Source organism: Phalacrocorax aristotelis, chromosome 5 (assembly GCF_949628215.1).
Source record: "Phalacrocorax aristotelis chromosome 5, bGulAri2.1, whole genome shotgun sequence".
Lineage (NCBI taxonomy): Eukaryota > Metazoa > Chordata > Aves > Suliformes > Phalacrocoracidae > Phalacrocorax > Phalacrocorax aristotelis.
The window spans coordinates 8311502-8335197 of NC_134280.1; the positions used below are offsets into that span (position 1 = coordinate 8311502).

The 23696-nt window shown below is 38.3% G+C and overlaps 1 protein-coding gene across 7 annotated transcripts in view; it reads right to left on the bottom strand.

Moving 5' to 3' along the window:
• The window catches only part of MGAT5 (alpha-1,6-mannosylglycoprotein 6-beta-N-acetylglucosaminyltransferase), a 137433-nt gene that overhangs the window by 14006 nt on the left and 99731 nt on the right, over positions 1–23696 (bottom strand). For all 7 annotated transcript variants that reach the window (XM_075092879.1, XM_075092881.1, XM_075092885.1 and 4 more), the window contains 3 exons: positions 12349–12498; positions 4465–4611; positions 428–544 (listed from right to left, as the gene is read on the bottom strand). In XM_075092879.1, coding sequence (XP_074948980.1) covers positions 428–544; positions 4465–4611; positions 12349–12498 — 414 coding nt within the window. The remainder of the gene's footprint in view (positions 1–427; positions 545–4464; positions 4612–12348; positions 12499–23696) is intronic.

The window sequence follows — 23696 nt, forward strand, 5'->3', positions numbered from 1 at the left end:
CCCTTGAAGCGCCCTCATTACAATTCCACGCCGAGTGCACAAGCACTTCAGTGGTGGTTATGTCAAGGGTACAAAATCAGTCAAAAGAGTTGAGTGTGCATTTGGACAGCCTGCAGTGCTCTAAGAATCAACAAGGAAACCTCCTCACTCAATACACAGAAAATAGAGATTGCTGTATAATTTACATATGAAAGTCATGTTTCTACACAAATTCACTCAGTCATTTTTTTCAGGTAAAAAGCTGATGCATCCAGTACTTAAACATGACAATCGGATACCACAGAGATATAATAACCAATTTTTTTCCCCCAATATCCTACCAACGTGCGGCACTCTGCTTTAATTAGACTAACATTAGGAAGCCCTCTACATGTGGTACACAATATCCCCTCAAGAGCTGATGACAAACTGAGGATACATTTCTTACCTTTTGATTCAAAATTGACTTCACGGCCTTCTCAACTTCAGAAAGATCATTGATGTCTACTGTCCAGACATGGGGCTTCCCGATGTAAACTTCAGCATAGGGGTGCTGAGATGTCAACTGAAAGGAAGAAATGGTATCAGTAGAAATTGATGTGCCAAGACATCTTCCCTCTCACTCTCTACATCAGACTTTTCGGATGAAATGCACTAGGATAATGCAAGAATTCAGCCAGAACCTAAGAGTCAGCGTCATTCCTTCTGAGTTACCTTTCAGATATTCCATGTTTAAATTTAGAAGGTGAATTAAGTTGGAAAACTGAAAATCAGTTAATAACGCAGATCACAAGTAACATTTGCACACCTCTCAGTTGCGGCTTTGATCTTCATAATGACCTACCTCACAAAAGACTTGATGCTTACTGAAATGACTTTTACGACGTGACCCTGCTTCCCCGCAGCTCATTCACAGGGCTGCCCTGAGTTTTCACAACCCACAATTGCTACCTGCCCTGGTTATACTTGCATGGCCAGCTTCAAGAGGTGTCATCCTTGCCCCGTCTCACCTTCAGACAACATCCTCACCCTGTCTTTCCTTCAAATTTCAAATATTTCCAAGCTTCTGTGAGTGGCAGGGAATAAAGAATCATTTCTATCACTTAGATGATTTCTGACTCTTGCTGCTGACAGTACAAAAATGACTTGACCAGTTAACCCTCTTATCGAGGTATCTTGCTCACCGCTTTGTCAGAAAACAAATTCAGTAAATACCCAAGCAGATAAGTAAGAAAAGTTAATAGAGTTTACTTTCAGAACTATCAGGATGGCATTAAAAGTAACTTTAGTGACAGGTTGCACAGGAGTGAGAACATTCAAATGAACACATGGAGAGGAGGCAAAAGCTGCGGAAGAGAGGGGAGTGTTTCACAATGGCCTCAGAAAAAAATAGCTTTTTAAATAAATACAACCCCCCTACAGAATAGATTATTCATAAACAATTTTTATACAGCTGCCTCTTTATGCATGATACAAAGAAAAATCTAGTTAGTGCAAGAGACCTGAAGTAGGAAACAGTATCTATTGGAAAGAACCTTCTCCTGCACTGGGCATGTACCAGGCTTGCTTTCTTCCTCGAGTGAATGCAAGAAACTACTTCAAAAATTTTTTGCCTATCGCATTTTGCTTGTGGACAAGAGAAGCCAGTCTTACAGTTATACATATGGCACAAATCCGTGCTCCGAGACCAGTGCTCCAGGGAACTCTGCGCAGGCTCCCAGCTTTGGCTGCAGGGCAGCGTGGTGGTGAGGGCTCGTGACTGGCTGAGGGCTGCAGCTGCTGCGCTGGGAACTCGGGGTGCTTCTGCACGCCGCCAGCTTCTGTAGCTGCCTGCATTCACTCGCAGCCCGCTGCGCTAGGCTCCCACCAGCATATTTTAAATTCCTCCCAAAAAGTCCAATCCTTCTCAAAGGCTGATACAATCTAACCTTTTTTCAAAAGTATTTCTACTGCCACTAAAACTATACGCACTTAAAAATTCGGGTTATCACGACAGTGTTCCCGGGGCACTTATGTCTGGACTTCAGATGGCAGAAGACACTTTCCTATTGCTTTCAGTAACAATAAAAACCTCCTACTGCACCTTTAAAAATATGAATGTAAAACAATGTTTTAAATTCCACAAAGCTTTAGGAATTATGCCTTAGACCACTCTCTCTCTATCATCTCAGACAGACAGACAGCAACATTAAAGCCAGATCTGATCTGGAAGATGAACAACTGAACTTCTCAGACTAGCAGCTCTTTTAAGTATTAAGAGTAACCATCAACATATTTTTATTGCACCAGTTATTCCACATCTCATAAAATATTACGACTATTTCCTAATACTGAAATGCTTTAATTAGATGAGGCTTAATGTTTTAGCTATTCAGGACATACTCCCTCTGTCTATAATTAAAATCTCTAAGAATTCTTACAAATAGAATTGGAGTTAATTTCTAATTTCAGGTCTTTTCTTCCTTCCTAAAAGCAGAAAATGAAAGAAACCACACCCACCAAGCACACATTTCTACTAGATTTAACATACAATGTTTTACTTCTTGGGGGGGGACAGAATGGGGAAGAAATACTGGTACAAAACAAGCCGCTTGAAAGTGATGATTTTTTTCTTTCCTGGCTCTTCCCCCCAGCAAACTCATGTCCCAAGACAAAACAACTGCTGATGGAAAATAAGAGTTGGCTTTTCAGTTTTTGTACAGAGTCTTCACTACAGCACCCCGTCTTGGGGGTAGACAGGAAAGTTAACTCCCCCCAGTACATTCTACCTAGAACAAGAGAAAAACAGTGACTCGAAACGGTTACTTTACAAAAGCACTAAACACAGACTTTATCTTCAAATTGGTCTATGGATAATCAATTTGCAGAACTACACAAGGTTTTTCTGTTCTCCTTTAACACTTGAAAAAACTGAGAGAAGGATTTAAGGACTCTCTTAATCCCAAAGAACCAGCACATGGGTTACTGGCAATCGGATCTAAATGCAGCTGTGAAAAACCAGTTAGAGAAAAGGTTACTCTTAGGATAGGTCAAGCAGAGCATGTGAACGCAGCAACATCGTGACGAATGGCCATTATATTATTTTGTACTAAAGCAGTCAATAGGGATTATTTTTCTGTGCAATTCAGACGCACAGCATTTCCGTTAGCGCTGACACATGCCAGCAGGATTTACCACAGCGTTCCAAGCACTAAAATTCCTACTAAAGAGTTAAGAGAGTCCAGATTATTTACTGAGCCTGACCAGTTATAGCGCCTGGGCACAGAACAACTGGAAACAAGACAAACACTCGAGTGACCCACAGAAGAAAAGCTTTGAGAGGTGCCAAGCCCAAGGAGAAAGTTTAAACAGACTTTTCCCCCCTTATCAGTAGTATCTCCTTTGTCAGCAACGCAGGCTGTGAGAAGGGGCGAGTCTGAACTCATGTCCAGTACAGGCTGAATGTGTAACCAAGTAAAAGGCAATTACAGTCCTGGATCATAAAGTCATAAGGAATTCATGTTCCTGTTTGAAATGGGAAACTGTCTTTTGCTTATCAACTAGCTGGCGCTGCTCAGTACGCAATTTATATAGCCCAAGCGTAACTTGAATTGGAAAATACGGCTGTGTAGAGTTCTCATCTTCTAAGTGTTACCTGAGAGCTTTCCCTTCAGATGAGTACATAAAGAAAATACCTATATGCACCTACAAGCAAGCCATGGTCACAGGCAAAAGTGCTAATGTCAGAAATGACTATGTGGCTGTTAAATGCTTGCAAGTGGTAGAGGCTAAATTTTACCTACACTGAAGTTGAAAAATATTCCGAAGTCAATGCCAGGATGAAGGGCTAGTTTACTTAGCTTACTTTTTCCCTTACGAGAGTCTAAACACACTGGCTGTTTTGAAAGCCTGACTTTGGTTTTCCTGTTCTCTTAAAGAGTCAATTCTCCAAACGCCTTCCGTGTTTAACCACAAACATGGTGGGCTGTGACCATTGATACCTTAGTTCAACAGTGCCTTGAGCAGGTCTTTCCTGGAGGAAAAAAAAAAACCAACACACACAACCACCCACAAACGGCATTTTTATAATTTACTTAAACACCTATTTACTTCCTGCACAGTAGACAGTAATGTTTGTTTCTTCAACAACATAAAACCACATTCAAATCATAAAATGACACATCATGTATCAGATGACATGATCTGTTCCTCAGCAGAACATCAGGTTTTTCAAGTGAAACTTCGGTTTTTGATCTATCAATAAGAATTAGCAGAATGTACATACCGGCAAATCTAGAGGTGAAGCTTAACAGTATGTTAATGAAAAATTTTTATTATCTTATAAAAATAAGGACTAATAATCCCATCAATGACTAAAGAAAGTGACAGTTGCACACCTTTTGCAATAAACCGTGAACACTTATGCAATTTTTCCTATGTTGTATTACTAAAAAGGAATCCACAATCATTTTCAATAAAGAAATTACCGGGATGGATAAAGCTTACCTCTCGGAGTGTAGGTTTGCCTTTGAAAAATTCTGTGTTTTTGCTACTTTTCGGTGGGTTAAATCTTAAATTTAGAAAAGCACATCCATTAGCAATAGCCTCTAAAGGAGCTGGCCCTTCATATGGAAATCCGAGACCAACGAACAGCTGAAAAATAGAAAAAAAGGACTATCTTAATTTTTGTTCTTTATACAAACTGAAAGCTAAGAGCTAACTTAAAATAAGCAATAATGCATTCTAAATGTACCAGCCTGAAAAAATGTAACATTAAGAAGAAAACGGGAGAAATTCAGCAGCTCACCCCCTCCTACCCAAGCAGTAACAGAACGCCCTGTGAAACACATTTGACAATAATCTTCTGTAACAAGCTGAGGTGGTTTTTCATGGAGCTGAGGCAACAACGGACCCTTTCAGTTATTTTTTTGGGAAGGAAAAAAAAGTCATTTGGTGGTTTGATTGGTGTTGAAATGAAACTGCTGGGGCTCTCTTGCAGGTACAGGTTTTACTGCAGCAGCCTCACGGAACAGCCACACTACTGTTTTCCCCCTCTTCCCCCACATCAGTTAACCTGCTGGTTTTGCCAGTATGAACATGCTCCTGGCAAACTGATTAAGTTTTCTAATTTAAACGGTAGATGGCAGCAAACATCAAGTGAAGCCACTGTACCTAGGCAGCAAGAGCTTGCATAGGATTGAGAGGGTTCAACGCCTCCAAGGTAAATTGAAGGAGGAAAAAATGCATCACAAAGCTATTCTTACATCAGCCAAGATTACAGGTGCTCTAGAAAAGGCAGTGCTTTTCTCCAATGTAAAGAAATTTAATATTTTCTCAGAGCTGTCTGGCTTTTATTTGGATCTTGACCCCTTTCCTGGCCCAACGTAATTAAACCCCTGGAATTAAATATAGGATTTTTCCATTATTATTTGAATGTCTGTATATGATGAGAGAATTAGAAGCTCTGGTTTGTAACAGCAATTTCTCAGCACTGCTGAATGACTTAATGCGTGTATATCTCTCTCTCTCCCCCTCGCCCGGCTTTTTCCAGGAAAAGATAGAGCAATTTCATAACAATTAGGATCATGTGTTCAGGATGTACGTACTCAGAGATCAAATTATACTCATTAAATTTTCTGCAACATGGAAGTGAATCCTAGTAACAGGAGATTCAAAACTGAAGGTCCTTTCTAGGAGCTGACCTTAACACTGATGCATAAACCCGCACAGGCACTGCAGCAACAATCCTCTCTGATGACCCGTGGCAAAACCAGCATAAATTCAAGTTGGCTTATTTTAAAAAGAAATTTAACACTTTTCAGCATAGTTGAGGGCATACAGTTTTCTCTGCATAGAACTGAATATTGTTATTTCAGTTTTCAATTTTCAGGTTAAAAAGTTGCCTACTTACAATCAGTTTCTCAGCTATCTCGCAGATTTAAACCTTACAGGAAGCTCTCCAGTGGCTGATAAAAATAAAAAAGATCTGAAAGACTATCTCCACTAAAGCTAGATTATTTAAATTTGGGTTTTATATATGGTGTCGGATACATTACCTTTCAGTCAGAAAAAATCCATGCCAAATTTAATCTCAAAAGATGCTTAAAGAAAGGTAATCTCTTGAAAACAATGAATTATGGACATAAAACCATTTCATGCAATCTGCACACGTAATGTTATTTATTTAAACTACTCCTTAGTTCAGGCAGAAAACCAGCTGAGAACCAGCAATTAAAACCATCTGAAGTATCAATTTTCCTATGATCCTTTGTTTGTCTGTTATGTAGAGAATGCTGGTTTGTTTGCTTCATTTTTCACTTTTTTAATAAACTGCTGCTGTGCACTGCTGAACAGTTGTGTCTGACTGGTCCGTTTATTTAGGAGGAAGCTCCATGGGGAAAGAAACACGGTTTTATGTTTTGACAGCACAGAGCGCACTGTCAACACTTAATCTATAATAAATAGCTTACCACCTGTTTTGCATCCATTTTCCAACCTTACCTCTATGCAGCACCATACCTTTGAAGAAAGGAAGAGGGATGTGCCTGATCGCTAGGAACAGTGCATGTGTGTGTGCTGCCTCTTGGCCTGAGGTTCCAGCCTGGCCCTCAGCTGCCCACAGCCCCCCCAGCTCCTTCTTTCAACCCTCCAAAATCTTCCATCACTCTCCATCACATCGTCATCCAGCCAAATGAAATTCCCAAGCTGAATCTAGACCCTGCTCCTGAAAATTGCCCTTTATTAACGTTCCTTGGCTAGGGAGCTTATATTTTTATAGGGTATAAAGAGCAAAACTAAAGAATATCTTAATTGCCTCAAGAAAGTCACATCCATTATGATTAAAAAAGCAAGCATTAGAGAACACAGGTCATTTCTGTACCTCATTCTTACGATGCTCTAATTTGCTAATCCTTTGAATTACATGCAGCTTGTTATTTCCAGAAAGGCTAAAACAATCTGTCAAGGTACTTTCTAAAAGTATGTAACAAATGCTGCAAGTCACTAATTGAAAAAGAAATGGAAAAAGGGAAAAAAAACCAGAAATAACAGGCAACGACTTTCAGGTACCAGTGAAGCAAGCATCCACCCCCAGTACAGTTGAGGCTGTGCGGAAGACAAGGCTCCCCTCCCACAAAATGATAAAAATTTAGAACAGACTGTATTTCCACTATTTTGTGATACAGATGCACCCTGGTGCCTCCACATAAGGTTGCTGACTCTGGCTTTTAGGGTCGTCTTCTACGAGATGCTGTGCCCGGTTAGAGAGTCCACTGTGGGCAGCTACCTTCACCCTACGGCTGAAGATCTATAACGCAAAACTCCAAATCTGACATTGTTGGCTACTCAACTGTGGGTACACACAGTTCAGAAGTGCTAGCCAGCCCTGATCGTGCTTTCTTAGCTGCAGCTGAGTTGCTATGCAGAGTAAAATTCCTTCATGTGCTACTGGTTGATTAGTGCTTGAAACCATTTCATTTTCTGCATGTGAGCATTTTTCTCACCTTTCAAATGTTTTTGAAAGCCAGAATCACTATTTTTCATACAGTGCTTTAAGTGGGCACACACCACAGCAGGCTCTATACGCCCAAATAATGAGATGATTGCCAGGAGGAGTTTACAGTATAAAAGTATATCTAAAGGAGATAACAGCAAATCATGCGGATGCAAAATGATCATGGTAATAACAGTGTGGTGGTTTTTTTTAAAAAACCATTTCCTTGTTTGTAAGGTCTGCTACCCAGGTGTGCCCGTGCCTGTAGGTCTGTGTGAATCAAAAAAGGGGATTCATATCTGCAACCTCTCTCACCCAACTTGAATAGAGGAGGTGTTGAAACCATTAAGCAAGAACACTGTGGTTTTCTTAAGAAAGGCTCTTCAGAAACCTTTTCTGCCTTTGCAGTGAACTGAACCCCTGGTTTGGAATTCCAGGCTTTTGAGTGTGCCACCCAGCATCAGACCAGCCAAGACACCATTCTTTTCTGATTATAATGTAGGCAGCCCTTTCACGGTGTAGTAGCTAAGTGGAAACGTCTCTGACATGAAAAGTGCTTCACAACCACTCCCATGAAAAAACAGTGGGGTTTTGTTCTATTTTTTGGAAACCACTGACTTTCAGTTGGCATTAAGCAATTCATTTGTGGAGTTTATGGCACGAGATCAGACTGCTATTAAAATAAGTACTCGAACAAACAGTCTTTCTAAATTATAGCCAAAAGTATAAAATAATGGGTGAATATTTTACTTCACTAACTACAATTCTGACTAGCTGAATATTTAAGAGAAAAATTTCATACTGTAGAGACTAAATGCTATAGTTCCAAAAACAGGCGAGTTTATCTTCTTCTCTCTCCTTTCTAACATTACTGCGCTTTATCTAATTTATTCTTGGTTGGTAGGGTTGGTAGGTTTATCACCACTTTTGTATGCCTCCTTACTGAACTTATATATTCTTTTCGGAACTACAGGAAGAAAAGTGGAGCAAAGGCTGTTGTTAACTATCTTGATATATTTTTCTCATGAATATAAAATACTTTCTGGAAAAGTCAATCCTTTTGTGATTGAAACAACTTTAGAATCACTAGTTAAATGTCTTTCAGCTGATTTTGTGAAGCGTGTGGAAGTAAAAATATATTACTTCATAAAAGGCAACATGAAAAGAAGTTTGTTTCCTTATTTTTGCTTATCCAACATTGTAACGGGATTTTTTCCAAACTCTCTCAACAAAGTGTTGCTCCTACTTTTATTAATCACCATTCAGAAATTGTGAATTCCACTTAGTGAAAGACCTTGGATTCCCTCAAAATTTCAGTGACTCAAAGTAAAAAGTTGCATCTGAAACTCTCAAAAGGAGGAATATTTCTCAAGAATTCAGTACTGTTTCTTCCAAGAGTCTGGTCTAATTCCTCCAGCTGCCCACTTGGCAAGAAGCCATGTAAGTTGGCAGGAAGGCTGCCAGCTCGCCTACCCTATTTTCCTCTGACGTGATGAATGGCTTTACATCTTCTCATTAGGAACTGTTGACATGTCTCATTTTTGTCATGCACTACACAGCTGAACTAGCCATGATGAATCTCAAACAGCCCCCCCGCTTGGAAAGTGCACTTATTCTGAAATGCGTTGCTTTATAATACACACCAGAATGAAACAGCAGCTGCACGCGTTTGAGAATAACTTGTCCTAGTACACAGAGACCAAATACATTTTGGGAGCGTGAAGCTCTGATCAAGAATCATGACCAAGATGTCACCTATCGGTATTTTGCTGTCTAAGGGCAAAATGAAGCAGCGCAACATAAACTGACACTTCTGAGTGCACTGAACTGTGTGATTTGTTAAATTATTATTTAGCTCTGCCTTTCTGCAAACTAGATCATTTGTCAGCTGACCTAACGAAAACTTGCTAACACATGTTGAAGTCACAAGCAATGAAAGACAATCCTTGCCCTTGGGTCTGAAAACATATGTTTAGAAAAAAGAAAAATCTGAAAGTTTCTGGAAGCCTAAAGACAAAGTTTGTTGCTTGGAGACAGCAAACGGCAGGCCTAGATGGTTCAAGTGAGCATTGTACCCACAGATGTTACCATGCCTGAGTTGCAGCTCCAATTATTCACGTACTTTCAGCATGCTCATTGTCTAGTGACAAAACCCCATAACTAAATTAATTATGGGGCTCTGGTCACGTTGCCTAGCGATTAAAGTGATTATGATTAAAAAGTGTCCTTGAACATCACTGGATGCATGTGCACACACACACAAGGCTCCTCAGGGCACAAAGCTTCCATTCAAGTCAGCTTGATTTTTGAGAAAAATCTGCACTTATTTTAGCAATTCAGTCCATGATCCATTTGATATAAACGCAATTGACCCACACACGCAGCAGATGGCCAGTAGAGACAGGAGAGTGGTGTTTTATGCTAAGCTATGTTAAAGCATTATCTCTGAAAAGATATCAAAATCTGAAGCTGTGAATGTACAGGCAACAAGAAGACTTAGAGCAAGTACGTCTACCAACACTGAGAGGCAACCATATGCTATGGCAGAGCAGCCAGTGTACCTAGCAGATACTGAACACCAGCTAGCAAAAAAAAAAAGCAACACAAAAAACAACTCCAAAATCCACCTCCAGCTGAAAATGTCCAAACAAATCAGATGGTAAAACTTTGTTTCCACTTTCAATCTCAGGATGCTGCTGTTTTACTACTTCTGTTAAACTAGATCTATTGGAAAAAGTAAGTATTAGACAGGAATAATAACCAAAATTCATGATGCAGTAAGCCATATTTAATTTCATTCTGTTGCAAGAAGTACACTGCACTCCCATTTGCCTGAAATAATAAGTCTTAGGAGAAGCAGATGGACTTTTAACTGCTCATCATGAGGTCAAAGTTTTGTTAGCCTGGCTGCATCATAAATAAATAATTTCCTTAAAAGGAAAACAGCTTTTGTCATTTGCAAATCTGCTAACAACAGTCCAGAAAAGCCATATGAAAATGCTGTGCGCAGACTTAAGAAAAAAAAATAGTTTATTAAGAATGATTGTATCAAAAAGATAATGTGGTAAAAACATTGGTTTCCTGATACAGGGTTCTGAAACACTGATGTGATTCTCAGTGCCATCTACTAAGAAATGCAGCAATTTCTCAAAGGATTTTCTCCAATGTTAGGAAGAAAAACAAAAACACAGCACAACAATCGTACAGAAAATCATTAAAATCTAAAATGCTTGTAGGACTCTGAAAACAGTACAGCGTAGATCCATGTTTTTCACAAAAATACAATTTATGAAAAATAAGCAGCTTACTGATCTCAGGAGTATTTCACAATCACCAGACAGTTATCTTCCATCTGATAATGCAATTACTAGTCAAAAAACTAAGTAGAACTAGATGGGCTACTTCCTGTATCACAAAACCCACATAATGTACTGTGTTGAGCTGTGTAATATGTACGTATCAACTTGAATTTGTCCTAAATTGAATGTGTCCTTATATTGCATCTTAGAGCACAGCAAATATAACTAATAACAAGCAGATGAGCTATCTACTTAATATCAAAAATGAAGCTATTTAGTGTAATACATATAAGACGGCTGGTGACGAACTAGAGGAAGACTTACTCAAATATAAGTATTATTATGATCTGTACTTTGTAAACTATAAGGACTTCAGTAATTCTATAGGAAGTCCATTAGCTTATTTTACTCTTCCAGTAAATAGAACACATTTCTTTTTCCAGAAAGAAGTCACTGTTTCTGCTTGGGGTTATTACAAAGTCAATATTCTTCCCACGTTAGTGCTATGATTAACACAGTGATTTCATACTCCACACAGGCAAAAGCTGTGTAATCTCGGTATTATCTGTGACAAAAGTAAATGTTGACTTCTAAATCTGCAACATTATGTGTATCCATATGCATCAAGTACATACACACAGTGGTTGCCTTTAAAAAGTCATAATTTGCCAACAGCTGTCACACAGAGATGTCAAACTACCATCATTTTCCCAAATATTTCAAAAAGGAAATCTCTGCAGTCGTGTGGGAAGACTGGGAAGTGATTGCTTTTTTCTTTTCTTTTTCTTTTTTAATAGATTCTTCTGTAGAAGTGCACAGCAAGAAACTATCAACAATGGGGAGTAAGTGGTGCAGTTCCACACATTTTGCTAATTTTGAACACACAAACCACTCCTTTCACCAACTGAAAGTTAAACATCCTATTTAAATGTAATCTACTAAAGTGTTTTAAGGTTGTAAAGTGCCACAAAGATTATCAGAATGACACAGAAAACCCTGCAAAGCATTCTAACTACGGGGACAAAAGTTTATTTATTTCAATGTGTATAATGTCCCTTATCTTGAGTTCCCTTGACTATGGAGCCACCGGCACAAAGCACACTACGAAACACACACTCTCACTAGCTCTCTCTGCACAACTGAAGCAGAGGCAGGAACTGAAGGGCAAATGAAGTGCTTGCACCTCTTTTCTCCCACAGAGGGTCACTCTAGGTTAGTCACTTGTAGGCCAGAGCAAGCACGCCTACTGTACAGCCTTCAGATATTACTTAACTTTCACATTCTCAGCTGATAATCTCCTTGAACTGAGTATCACATTTAAGAAAATGAAAAATGCATTTATCAAGCTGGTTGTTAAATGTGTCTGTGACAGTAGGTTGTCATCCCAATTTTCTAATATTAGCTATCACTCCACAAAACATCACACGATGAAAAAGGTATTCCTAGCACACAGAAGACAGCTTAAGCTTCTTTACATTTGGTCATTTATTTTGCCAATGCTTTTAACTAGGAGCTCATTTGTAGGAGGTGAAATGCTTGCACTTCAGATGCTGTCTATCTGGAGCTATTTTTGCCCCTACTCCTTCTTGACAAACTTACTTTGGTTTCTCTCAGCAGAAACTGCAAATCCCGCCCACTGAGTATACCATGGTTTTTTACGTAGCCAGGAATATAAATAGTGCTTGTTCCGTGAACAGTTCCATGGACTTCCATATAGGTGTGGATGATGTCCAGATAAGCCTTCTTATCCTGTAACAGCAACAATAAAATATTTTCAGTCTTTACACATTTCAAGCAGTAGTGTTCAATTAGAGCTTCTTTTTATCTCCTGTACCACAAAAGCCAGAAAGATAAGTTCACTCATTCTTATACGATTCCTATAATATTTGATCTTTCATTACATTATTAGTGTTGATTTCTACTAGATTGGAAGAAAACTTTTTTATTCATAGTATAGGTATAAATAGATCATTAGCAAGGTCCTATTAATTTCTAACTGGACAAAAAGCAGGTAATCTCAGCCTGCCTAAACAGTACTTGGACTGAAAATACTAAAAATCTCATTTTAAAATATCCACTTTTTGCTCTGTTTTTGTCAGAGATTCAAAATGATAAGTTATTGCTTATCTTTGTGAAGAAAAGGGTGAATCTCACCTCAGTAAGATGCACTCTTGCCAACTGAATAACTGAATACACGTCTTTATCTAAATACCTAGTATGTGAGTCCCATGAGTCACCTACAAATATTCCACTTACTTGAAGACTCAATGGCATTTTGGAGAAGACCCAGAGAAGAGTAATGGATTTAGTGTTGCATTAAAAAAAAATAAAAAGAGTACACCATCCTAGTTTGCAAACAAGAATTACTGTAATTTTCAGTGCCATATGTTTTTTGAGTTTTAAAGACTACTAGCATTCCAAAAGAAATTAGCTGTAGACTGTATTTACAGCCAGTATGCAGCACAGATCTGAGAGACTTTCCCTCAATATTTGCACATAGTCTTAGTAATAGCTCTAAAATCAGGCGTCGAGTTTGTGTACTTCCTGGCAAGATAGTTTTTAAGAATTCTACTTTCACTCGCTATTTTTGTCATGTAAATTCCGTACACTGTTCCTCCACAGCCCTGTGTGAAAGCTGGCCAACGATTTTACTGAAGTTCATTCAAAGGACAAGTAGACTTGTGAAAATCATGTCTTTTCAAATCTTGGAGGAGCAATAAGGTATCAGGCCTAGGTGAATGTATGCTATCACATCTCAAAACTTCCGTGCTAAATTCATTGCTGGTATACATTCGAATAAATAGGGTATTTAATGTCACATAACAACTGGCTCCTAGCTTTAGCTTGCTTTACTGGTGATAATGTTTGTGATGACGTAGATCGCCTGCCTCATTATTAAATTGCCCTGTTCCGGTAGCTATGCCAAGGCTGCACCAGTCAGACAATGTCCTGGGCTAAGTACTATATAAAACAGGCAACAAATGGAGTCAAATGTGCTTTCTTGTTTGATGTGGTTGCTGTTATTGTTAATTAACGCAAATTATTTAAAAAACTAATCGCTTGCTCCGCTTTCTATTTTTCCTTTTATTTCAAATTTCAGTTACTTTGAAAGAGATGTTCCTCCCATTATTTGTAAAGTAAAGTAGTATAATGAGAAAACGTTGAGAAGCTCATACACTTAGTTAAGAGGAAGTCCATTGTAGAACTTTTTCTTTGCAAACGTGCGAGAGAAATATAAATTGATTAGCCTGGTCATGTTTCCAGAATGCAGCGGTGTTCTGTCGCTGGAGGCACACCTTAGTCCTGCCTGCCTGGCTTTCAGTACGGAGCCTAGGAGTTAGGCTTTAGTGTTCTGAATGGGAAGAGCAGGCAATGAAGCACAGGTGCTATTGACATGATCTGCCTAGAGTAAGAACACTAACGCACTTGCCTCTGATATTGGCTCAGATCACACAAACTGAGGACATGAATGCACTTTAACTCAAGAAAAATATGAGAAGCAAGCAGCTAGAAAGAACAAAACCAGTATTACCTAAAATTGCACTTACTTATTTTAACGATTTCAATGACAATTTTACAAACCTGTTAGAGAATATTTAGCTGCTTGAAAATAAAATATTTGATATTTAAATTATTTAGTCTTTACAATCTTCCTAATGTTTCCAGAGAAACTATATTATTGGCTGCAGGACTGCTGAATGTTTTATATCAGTTCAAAAAGTAATTATGGAAGAAAAATCCACACATCATTATTGAACAGAGAACACAACTTTTGGCCCAAGAAGTCCATGCATCTGCTGGCTGTGAAACATGCCTGATTTCACATTCATCCTTACCCATCGAGTTTTGGCTATTTTGGAGTCAGAATATTGGACTAGATAAATCTTTGACCTGAACTGGCCGTGCTGCCATTTTATTATCTTTATTAGCCCATTTTCAGAGATAAATGTAAAATGGACCAAAAGAAACTTAACATTTTCATGTCTCCTGTTTATGTGTGGTGCCAATAAAAATCTAGTAGGATTTTGAGAAGCATCTATAAAGTTTGTTGCTTAAATTCTGCTGGAAACACTCTTTGATACATACAATGGACCTTGAATTTAGCCCAAAGTATTCCTCAAATCATCTTGTTAATGATAAAGTGAATCTTCCTACTATATCCACATGCTGTCCCCTATATAAATACCAGCACTTGATGACTACAAAACAGGGCATACAGGATTAAAATTAAAAAAAAGAGTACACTAAGACAGGATGAAAAGAACAGGTTTCCATTCTGTATTCACAGTAGTATTTTGGGGGGCAGAGGGAGGGTTTTTACTTAAACCATCAAAGTTACAAATTCATGTAATAAACATTGCTAATAAATTCAAATTAACTGAGCAGACATACAAATGATATTTAAAATTAATATCTAACCAATCAATACAACTTAGGAAGACAAAGCAAGAGCAGTGATGAAAATCAGCATGTTTTAAGTGTCTCTGCAAGTGCGAACAAAACATTAAATTAACTAACCATAACCTTAATTGGGAACATTACTTAGCCATATGACTGACTTCTTTCCTGATTCAGAGCCTAAAATCATAGATATCCCAAACAGCATCAATTCTTCCATCCATAATACTTAGAAAAATGACAGACTTTTAAATGGTGTTGCTGGGTGTCCACCTCCACAAGATCGGGTAACCGCTGTAGACTGCACTATAGAGTCTATAGAAATTATTTTTCCTCACAAAGGAAACCTTATAGACAGGTAGGCATAAGGGATCAATATGTAAAAATGTTAATTAGTTTTCAAACAACAAGAGTAAAAACATGAAAAAAACCACACACAAACTAGAAAAAATCTTTTAACCCCCAAAGGGCAACCCTCTTTCTTTTAATCAAATGAAATTTTAAAAGAACAACTGGAACTGAGGGCAGCATCTTGCCTTTGTTCCCTGTACATCATACAACTGTTCTTAATTTTTCCAAGTCTTTCTTTCTGAAGAAAACAAGCAAAAAACCAAAAGCCCAACCAAAATCTCAGAAAGCCCAACCCACAAAACAATCACTCCTTTATTCCATTATTCACTTTGAGTCGAAAGGTACTGCTTTCATAATCTTCCATAAAGTACCATAAAAATACCGTCAGCACCTTATACCTTACACAAATCTCACTAACGTTTGGCTCCTTTTGCATTTAAATAGTCCCGAGTTTCCACATTCCTTGCAGAAAGGTGTTATTTTGGATCATAAAAGTATATATTGCAACAAGCCATTTCACAAAAATAATCAGAGCACTTGATTCAATTCTAAACATTAAAAACATTGAAATAGAAAGTGAGAGAGTATAAATATGGCATTTATAAATAGAAAGGCTACAAGTAAATAAATCAAGACAAGTGATTTGCAAGCAAAATATCAACATTCCTTCAAGTATTAATCCACTTCCTGAATTTGTTTGCTTGGGTGCATATATAAATATTCTTTTATCTTAAATCGTTTAACAGTAAACTACAGATTTTTACTTTCTTCAAAATGAATTCAAAGAGAAAAGATCATGGGCTGCTGGCTAGTAATACAAAATCAACATTCTCTGTGGAGTTTGGATCACACTTCCCTATTCACCTGTGTCTGCTCTCCATACTGCAGATCTAGCCTCCGAGCACAGAAGATAACCGCATTAAAAAAGGAAATTATTTCTCCTCAGAATTGAAATGGAAGAGTAATGGTGAGTAACAATCATACAAACCTTTTCCGAAGCAATTTTTCAGCAGCTAAGATGAACACGCCATTCAGGAAAGCACACTTTTTGTTGATCACTGACTGTAGAACTGTTATTATTGTTCATCAATTATTCCCACTTACTATTAAACGATAGGCTTTTCTCATCAAATAAATCACATGACAACTGTCTGATAAGTCTTTCCCTAAGACAATGTTGACAAGAAGGCAGTTTGAAGAGCTGAAATTTTAAGTTTGGTGGGTGAAAAATTTAAGCATAAAAGCTTAATACATGGTAGAAACACAATGCATTAAGAACTAAACTCTGCTGTTAGAATTCTTGATGTGGTAGATGGTGGTAATTAACAACCACCGTCTAGTAACAATTACCATCAGTTTGTCAGTCCAAGGTTATCACAGTATTTTGTGATTTTAGACGATTCAGGTATCCTCACAGAACATCAGAAATGCTCTGAATGAATTCAGCACTGAATGAAACCAAGCACCACATATGCAGAATTACAGGCCGACGGCATTACCGAAGAGCTTGATTCAGAGTCCTAAACTGGTTTATGGGTTGAAAGTTCAAACTGCAAAATGTATGTAAAACAACTCATATACCCAGTCTCACATTCTTCCATCGAAAAAGTCAGAACACAATGAATTATAAAGCTTGGACAAATGGAATGCAGAAAAATAGGTACCGGGAGAGATCCTTGTGCATGTCATAAATGCATACCGTTAAGTCTAGCGGTCCTGACTTCTGGGTGCTTATTTGCAAAAGTGTCAAGTCCAAGGTAAGACAAAATCCAGTGTGTATAGACAGCGTATGACAACTGAGATTGAGGCACAAACTTTAAATTGGACAATCTCACACTTTCAAAGACTTTTCAAGACATTCTTGCACAATGAAAATCCTGTCTGCTAGGGAAACTAAAAGACAGAACAAATGCTTGAGAATTCAATATACAACAATATTAAGAGGGTTAAACAGACACAGTGGTAAATCACAAAGAGTAGATGATGTGTCTTGGAGCTCAGATATGAAACTTTCAAATTGCTAGGCATGGAGTACTTGAAGGCAGAGTACTGAATAAATAGGTGGATCTGGAGAGGATTCAGTGATTCGTGACTAGCAAGTGTGAATTCTACACTGAACAACGTAGAATTACTGAAATGTAGAAACTTAAATGAAGTGTTAACTATATAACCGTATAAAACCAACCAAATCACAATAGTCAATTCCTTCTGTAAAAGGAAATCTTCTCTCACCAAATTAGTAGCGTTCCCAAAAGAATTCAATCAGCATGTAGAAACTCTTTGGAAGTTCTTAAGGGAAGTAAGTCTCTTTGGGATAGACGGGAATCACCCTTGCAAATGAACGGCCATCGTGCAAAAGAGAAGTGACAAAGTGGGCAGCCAATACATATTACTCAGAGTAGCAAGACTGAAACTAACTTAAAAATGTTGCAGAAAAACGTCACAATACTGAACACCTGGGGTTGTAAAGCTTTTGAAAAAGCTCCCTCAGTAATCTAAGGGACCAAGTAACTATGGACTAATAGAATGACCAATAAATTCAATATAAATGAAGCGATGCACATGTTAAAAACCAGTCCTAGCTTCACATATGAATAATGGACCTGAGCTAACCAGCATCACTCAGGAATAAAGACTTTGTGCTCTGATAAAATATGATTACGGTCCGTGAAAAAAATAAAATCAGTCCAATGTTCAGTAGCAATCAGTCCGCCCAACAATCAAGTAAATGATGGGAATTCTATGGAAAGGAATAGAGAAATAAAGATATCATCATTGAACTGTTCTATAAAAACACAGTTCTCTCCCTCCTCAAACACTGTTGCAGTGTTGGCCCCTTCCCTCAAAACGAAGCCAAGAACACTGGACGCAGTTCTGAGGGGAGTAAGGAGGACACAGCTACAGAACAGTTTCCATTGTTACATACAGAAATCTAGAACAAATTCATTAACAATTCTTCAGCTTGGAAAAGACAACTTAGCAGAATATGAGAGAGGTTTACAAAACCATAATTGGCATAAAGATGATGATCAGTGACTGACTATTCATAATGTCCCCATATAAAGGAAGCCAAACAAAGCTAGTAGGAGGCAGGTTTAGAAAAACCCCAAAGTTAATGGCTCCTCCTGCAACAGGTCAGAGATTTGAGGGACCCCGTGACAGAGAATGTTGTGGATACCAGAAAGTTTGCAAGGTTCATGATCAGAGAAGTGCTTGGAAGACAGCTCTTACTGAGATCTCAGAAGTTTGTCAACAGACAGTCAGTTGATCAATAGACAGATTCAGAAAATTCCTGAGCTGAAAAAAGCTGGCAAGAGAGAGAATATGCAAATGAAGCATTATGTAACCTTGCCATGCTTTTGCTCTTCCCTGAAAGTCAATTTATGGCCTCTTCGCTAGGCACTTACCACATACATCTGCATAAAATACACACCACCATGCACACATACTTACGTGTATGTGTATATAAATATATATAAAATTTATTTGCACATATATAATCTGTGCGCAAAGAATGAATAAAACATCTCAGTAAAGACTTGGGTTCTTCGAGATCTGCCAGAAATCCTGCTTATTCAGTTCCCTACCCTCATCTTTATCTATTTCATTCACCATTTCTTGCAGTTCTTCATCCACAAAGTTTTCTCCTTTTTTTTTTTTTTTTAAACTGATGTTTTTGAAAGATTTGACAATTTCACTGTCACGTAATACGCATTAAAACCTAATCACGAATTTCCTGTTCTTTCAATGGAAATTTCCAGAACTAACAATGAGACATGCTTGTGCACTTTAAGTGCTGAAGCAGAAAAGTGCAGGGGTACAGAAGAAAATAGGAAGTGAGACCACAGGCAGAAAAGGCTGCGCTGATTTTGTGATAATCAAATACTAGTAGATGATTGTGTTAATCAGTATTGTAAGAACTCACTAGTTCATTTTGCAGCTACAAAGTTCTGCAAAAAGAGAAGCTGATCACTCACTTGTCTGAAAGGTAAATATTAATGGAAAAAATATTTGTTAATGTTTTTCTTCATAATAAATTAAACTAATTTTCATAATAACTGTTGAAGAATAAGCCTTCAAAAGTGTACGTGTTTACTGAACCTATAGCTGCTTATTTGCTTTGATTTACTTGGTTTTTTGATCCATACTTCTTTCAGCAGCAAATGGAGAATTTCAGAAATGTTGCTGAACTAAAGCGTCTGGCTCATTTCAATTTGTTATGTGGCATAAAGCAGGACAGTGCTTCTGGTCCCTGGTGACAGTAAATAGGGTAAGTTTCAATCGATAGATAAGCCCACATTGGTGCTGCAAATTTGGAGGAAGACAAAATGAGAACACCACGAGACAAGTTTGAGTGCACTGGCCACGTGGGAGAGGAAAGGCCAGAAGGATCTTTTCTCCATTTCCTTATGTTTCTTTTAGCTTAAGAAATCAAATGTTCAGCCAAAGTATTTTGCTAAATATGAAGCACAAAAACCAATCAGAAGGAAGGGAAAGGCAATGTTGCCAGCAGCGAGACACTGATCTCTGCATGTAACAGAACTATTCCTAAAAGTATAATTTTTTGTCTCTAACCTCTCCCCATTTTTGTCCTCCCACTCCACGCAACAGGGCATATAACGTGGAAATTACGTGTGTCACATGGAACTATAAAGGCTGTTAGTAAGAACAGCCTTGGTTTGGTACTTTCCCATTGAGAACAAGCTAAATGTAACCATTTCCCATCTCTGGTTCTTCAAAACTTGTTATGCAGACAGTACACATTTAAGAAGAGTGCCCATCTTGCCAGGTGGCATTAGGAACAAACTCACACATTATTTTGCCTTTAAATATATAAATATTTTTACAGCAACTCCACTTCAATACACTATAATACAATCTATAAAAGCAATCATCATATTACATGTTATGCATTGATGATTTTTTTCTGATACAAGCAAAATTCTGACTTCTCTCACAGCACCCCACAAAAAAAGAAAATGTAAATAGAGTAAAATGAATCTTAACTCTTTTTTTTCTTTCTAGGATTAAGGGTAGAAGCATTGGAATAGTATGACAGGAGGTTGCAGGAAGAACAAAGAAAAGACTTAGGCCAAAACAGGAGCTAAGATGACATGAAAGGCTTCAAACATTCCCTTTTAATTTAAATGTTCCGTATTTAAAGCCAGTTTTGATAATGGAGAGCATTATGGGTTTCACTCACATTTTATTCATTCTTTCATTTTCACTTAGGCAGAGATCGGTCTCTCCTTAGTACTGCCACAAATCCCAGACAAAAACCCAAACCTTTGATTACAACAAATGCATCCAAAACTTGGCAAATGTTGGCCTTGATAGCTTGACTCTAAGGATAACCTTTAGAAATGTAGCTAAATTCTTTGGAGCCTCCTATTTGTAATCCTCAACCCACTTACAACTGATTTAGTTATCAGAAGGAAGTAAGCAAGATGTTCTTACAGTCTCTGCAGCTTACATCCTTCCTGACCACTGTAACATAGGATGAATGTGACTGGTCTCAGGCCATGGGTTGACATTTTTTTCCCCCGTCAGCTCTGCTGGATACAAAAGCGATCACGGTATTCCTCCTCTTGTTACGTGTTAGGTTCAAACCAGAGTTCAGCCCCATTGAATGATGTGGGAAGACAGAACATTTTCTTTAAGCAATCCATAATTCTCTAGCTACAATAATCTGGTTAGTGTACACAGTTTAAGCAGGTGTTCTCAGCTAGCCTCACCAACTCTGCCCAGCCATGCAGCAGAGCTGGGAACATGGGGATTTCTAGCAAAGATGAAACGACAAATAATTTGGCATCTTTTTTCTCTTTTTAATAGGCCTAGCCAGATGCAGAAAAGGACAGATCCATGTCCACGGCTCTACCAAACCATGATGGCAGTTAGCTAGTGAAGTCCCATCCTCAGGGAAAAAATGTCCTGTGCATACCTCAGTTCCATTTCAACCTGCCTGGTTTAAAATTAAACAATTTATTTGCAACTACTGTTCCCCAACACCACTGCAGGCTGGGGACTGGAACGCTCTCCCCTTCACACTGCGCTTTTCTGACGACTGATCAGACCCAGCAGTGACACGCGTATTCTGTGGAGATTACACTTTTTGTTAATTGGCCATGTTGAGTATAAAGAAAAGTAGCAGGATAAATTAGCCAGATTAGTCTGGCTCTGTACAAGCCATGGTGGCAGATGAAAGAAGCACTGAACAGGGAAAATGAAGGAAACATGAAATAAGCAAATTACGCAGACACAAGATTAGTTCAGGCTTTCTGCTGATCACAAGAATTGGATTTTATCACTCTAGATAAGATAACCCACACTGCCACCGATTCAAAGCCTATCTGCAGTGATTGCACTTTATGTACCAGTGCATATGGGCATGACTGCAGTTACAGTCTGCAAGTTACAGTTTCAATATGCTAGATGTTACAAGACTACCGTAAGCATTTTAATATGGCCAGGTTTTAAGCCATACATGTTGGAAGAAACAAGACATGCAATACTTACAGAAACAGAGCAGTGACTTGAAAAGCAGTAGTTCTAAAAAAATAATGCCAGGGTCTTGGCTGAGAAGTCATCTAAACAAGAGTTCCTAATGGTGACAAGGGGATATGCCTAACAACGCATATAGTATTTCTTTCTGATTTGGTGCTGGTACACCCCACATGCCCTTTGCTAACATCCACATTTCAAGAGGAATGTGAATAATCTTGAAAAGGTTTAGAAAAAACAGACACATGAGAACACTTAAGGATTAGAAAGCACAACGCTCTCAGTGGTTCCGCATAGATAGGCTTTTCAGAAGATGACTATGGATTACTTGGACCTCAACCTATATATTCTTACAGGGAAACAGAACAGAAACATTGTCAGTCCAGCAGACGAAGTCTGTAACTGCTACTAAGACTCGAAACTACCATTTGGAAATCTGTACCAGAAATAATGCAAAAAGTCTGAAGGGAGAAAGCAATTATTTGAGGATTTTACCAGAGGAAATAGTGGGGCTTCCGTCCTGTGTTATATAAAAAACCAAGAGTGGATGTCCTTTTCCAAAAAGTCATGTTTTTGTTTTAATCAGCCCATTAATATCTTGTGTGTTATACAGAATTTCAGACTAGGCAATCACAAATCTCCCCTCTGGGCATATAAGCTATTAGTACATATTTCTGAATTCACGCAGACTGAATAAACGTCAGTGAAAAAAAAAAAAAACCCTGGTGACTAAGCAACCTCCATGTTCCTTAAATCCAACTGGTATTCAACAGGTTGTTCTGCTGATATGCACTACAAATCAGGTCAGGAAGTATGGATCATTATTACATGCAACTGTTCCTGAGAGACTGATAATGAGATCAGGAACTAAATGTACAAGAGCCTCAGCTAGAAGAGACTCAAACGAAAGGATCCCAGCTCTACTCCAGCATTCTGCAGACAGAAGAGACTGCAGACAGGGGCATACTAAGTTATTCTATATCACGAGCCAAAGGGAATAACTGTCACAGTATTTACTACAAAGCAAAGCAAACTTTCCTTTTAAGACACGGATTATATGGCTTAGTGCAATAAACCCAGATATAAACCCGACAGATCACAATCGAACATGCACAGCTAATATACATATTTTTCTCAGCATGTTAGCCAAGAAGCATTCAGCTCTGCCTTTTTGCTACTACTGACAGCATTCTCCCATTTTTCTGAAGTTTTTGCTTTGTTTTGTGTCACAGATGGGCCATTTACCTGTAGCTATCACTTTTCAAGAATTTATTCTGTATAATCAGAGTTACCAGACTATGTGTTGCTTCTGTGGTTTAGGAAACTGTGCAAGACCGATATTCTCATGCCAATGAAAAGGAAAGAAATGTGAGAAGGGGGTTCTCTCACACTGTCATATCGTTTGGTCCTACGTATGGCATAGCATGTACTGATCAGTTCCTTTTTCAGTTGACAAGAGGCTTAAAATAAGGTATTTTTAGGCAGGAGGGCACACAAAGTTAGAGGCAACTTGAAGAAATCCAGTTATTAGCAAGAAATCACTTTTCTTTGAAAACTGCATGGGAGAGACACTCCTAGGTGTGGCAGCATGGAAGAAGTTCCAGAAAAGGAGTGGACAAAAAGCAGAGACCACTGTGAGCTTAACAACATGAAATACTTTAACTTGGTGAAAATATGACTGAACCTTGGCATTGTTA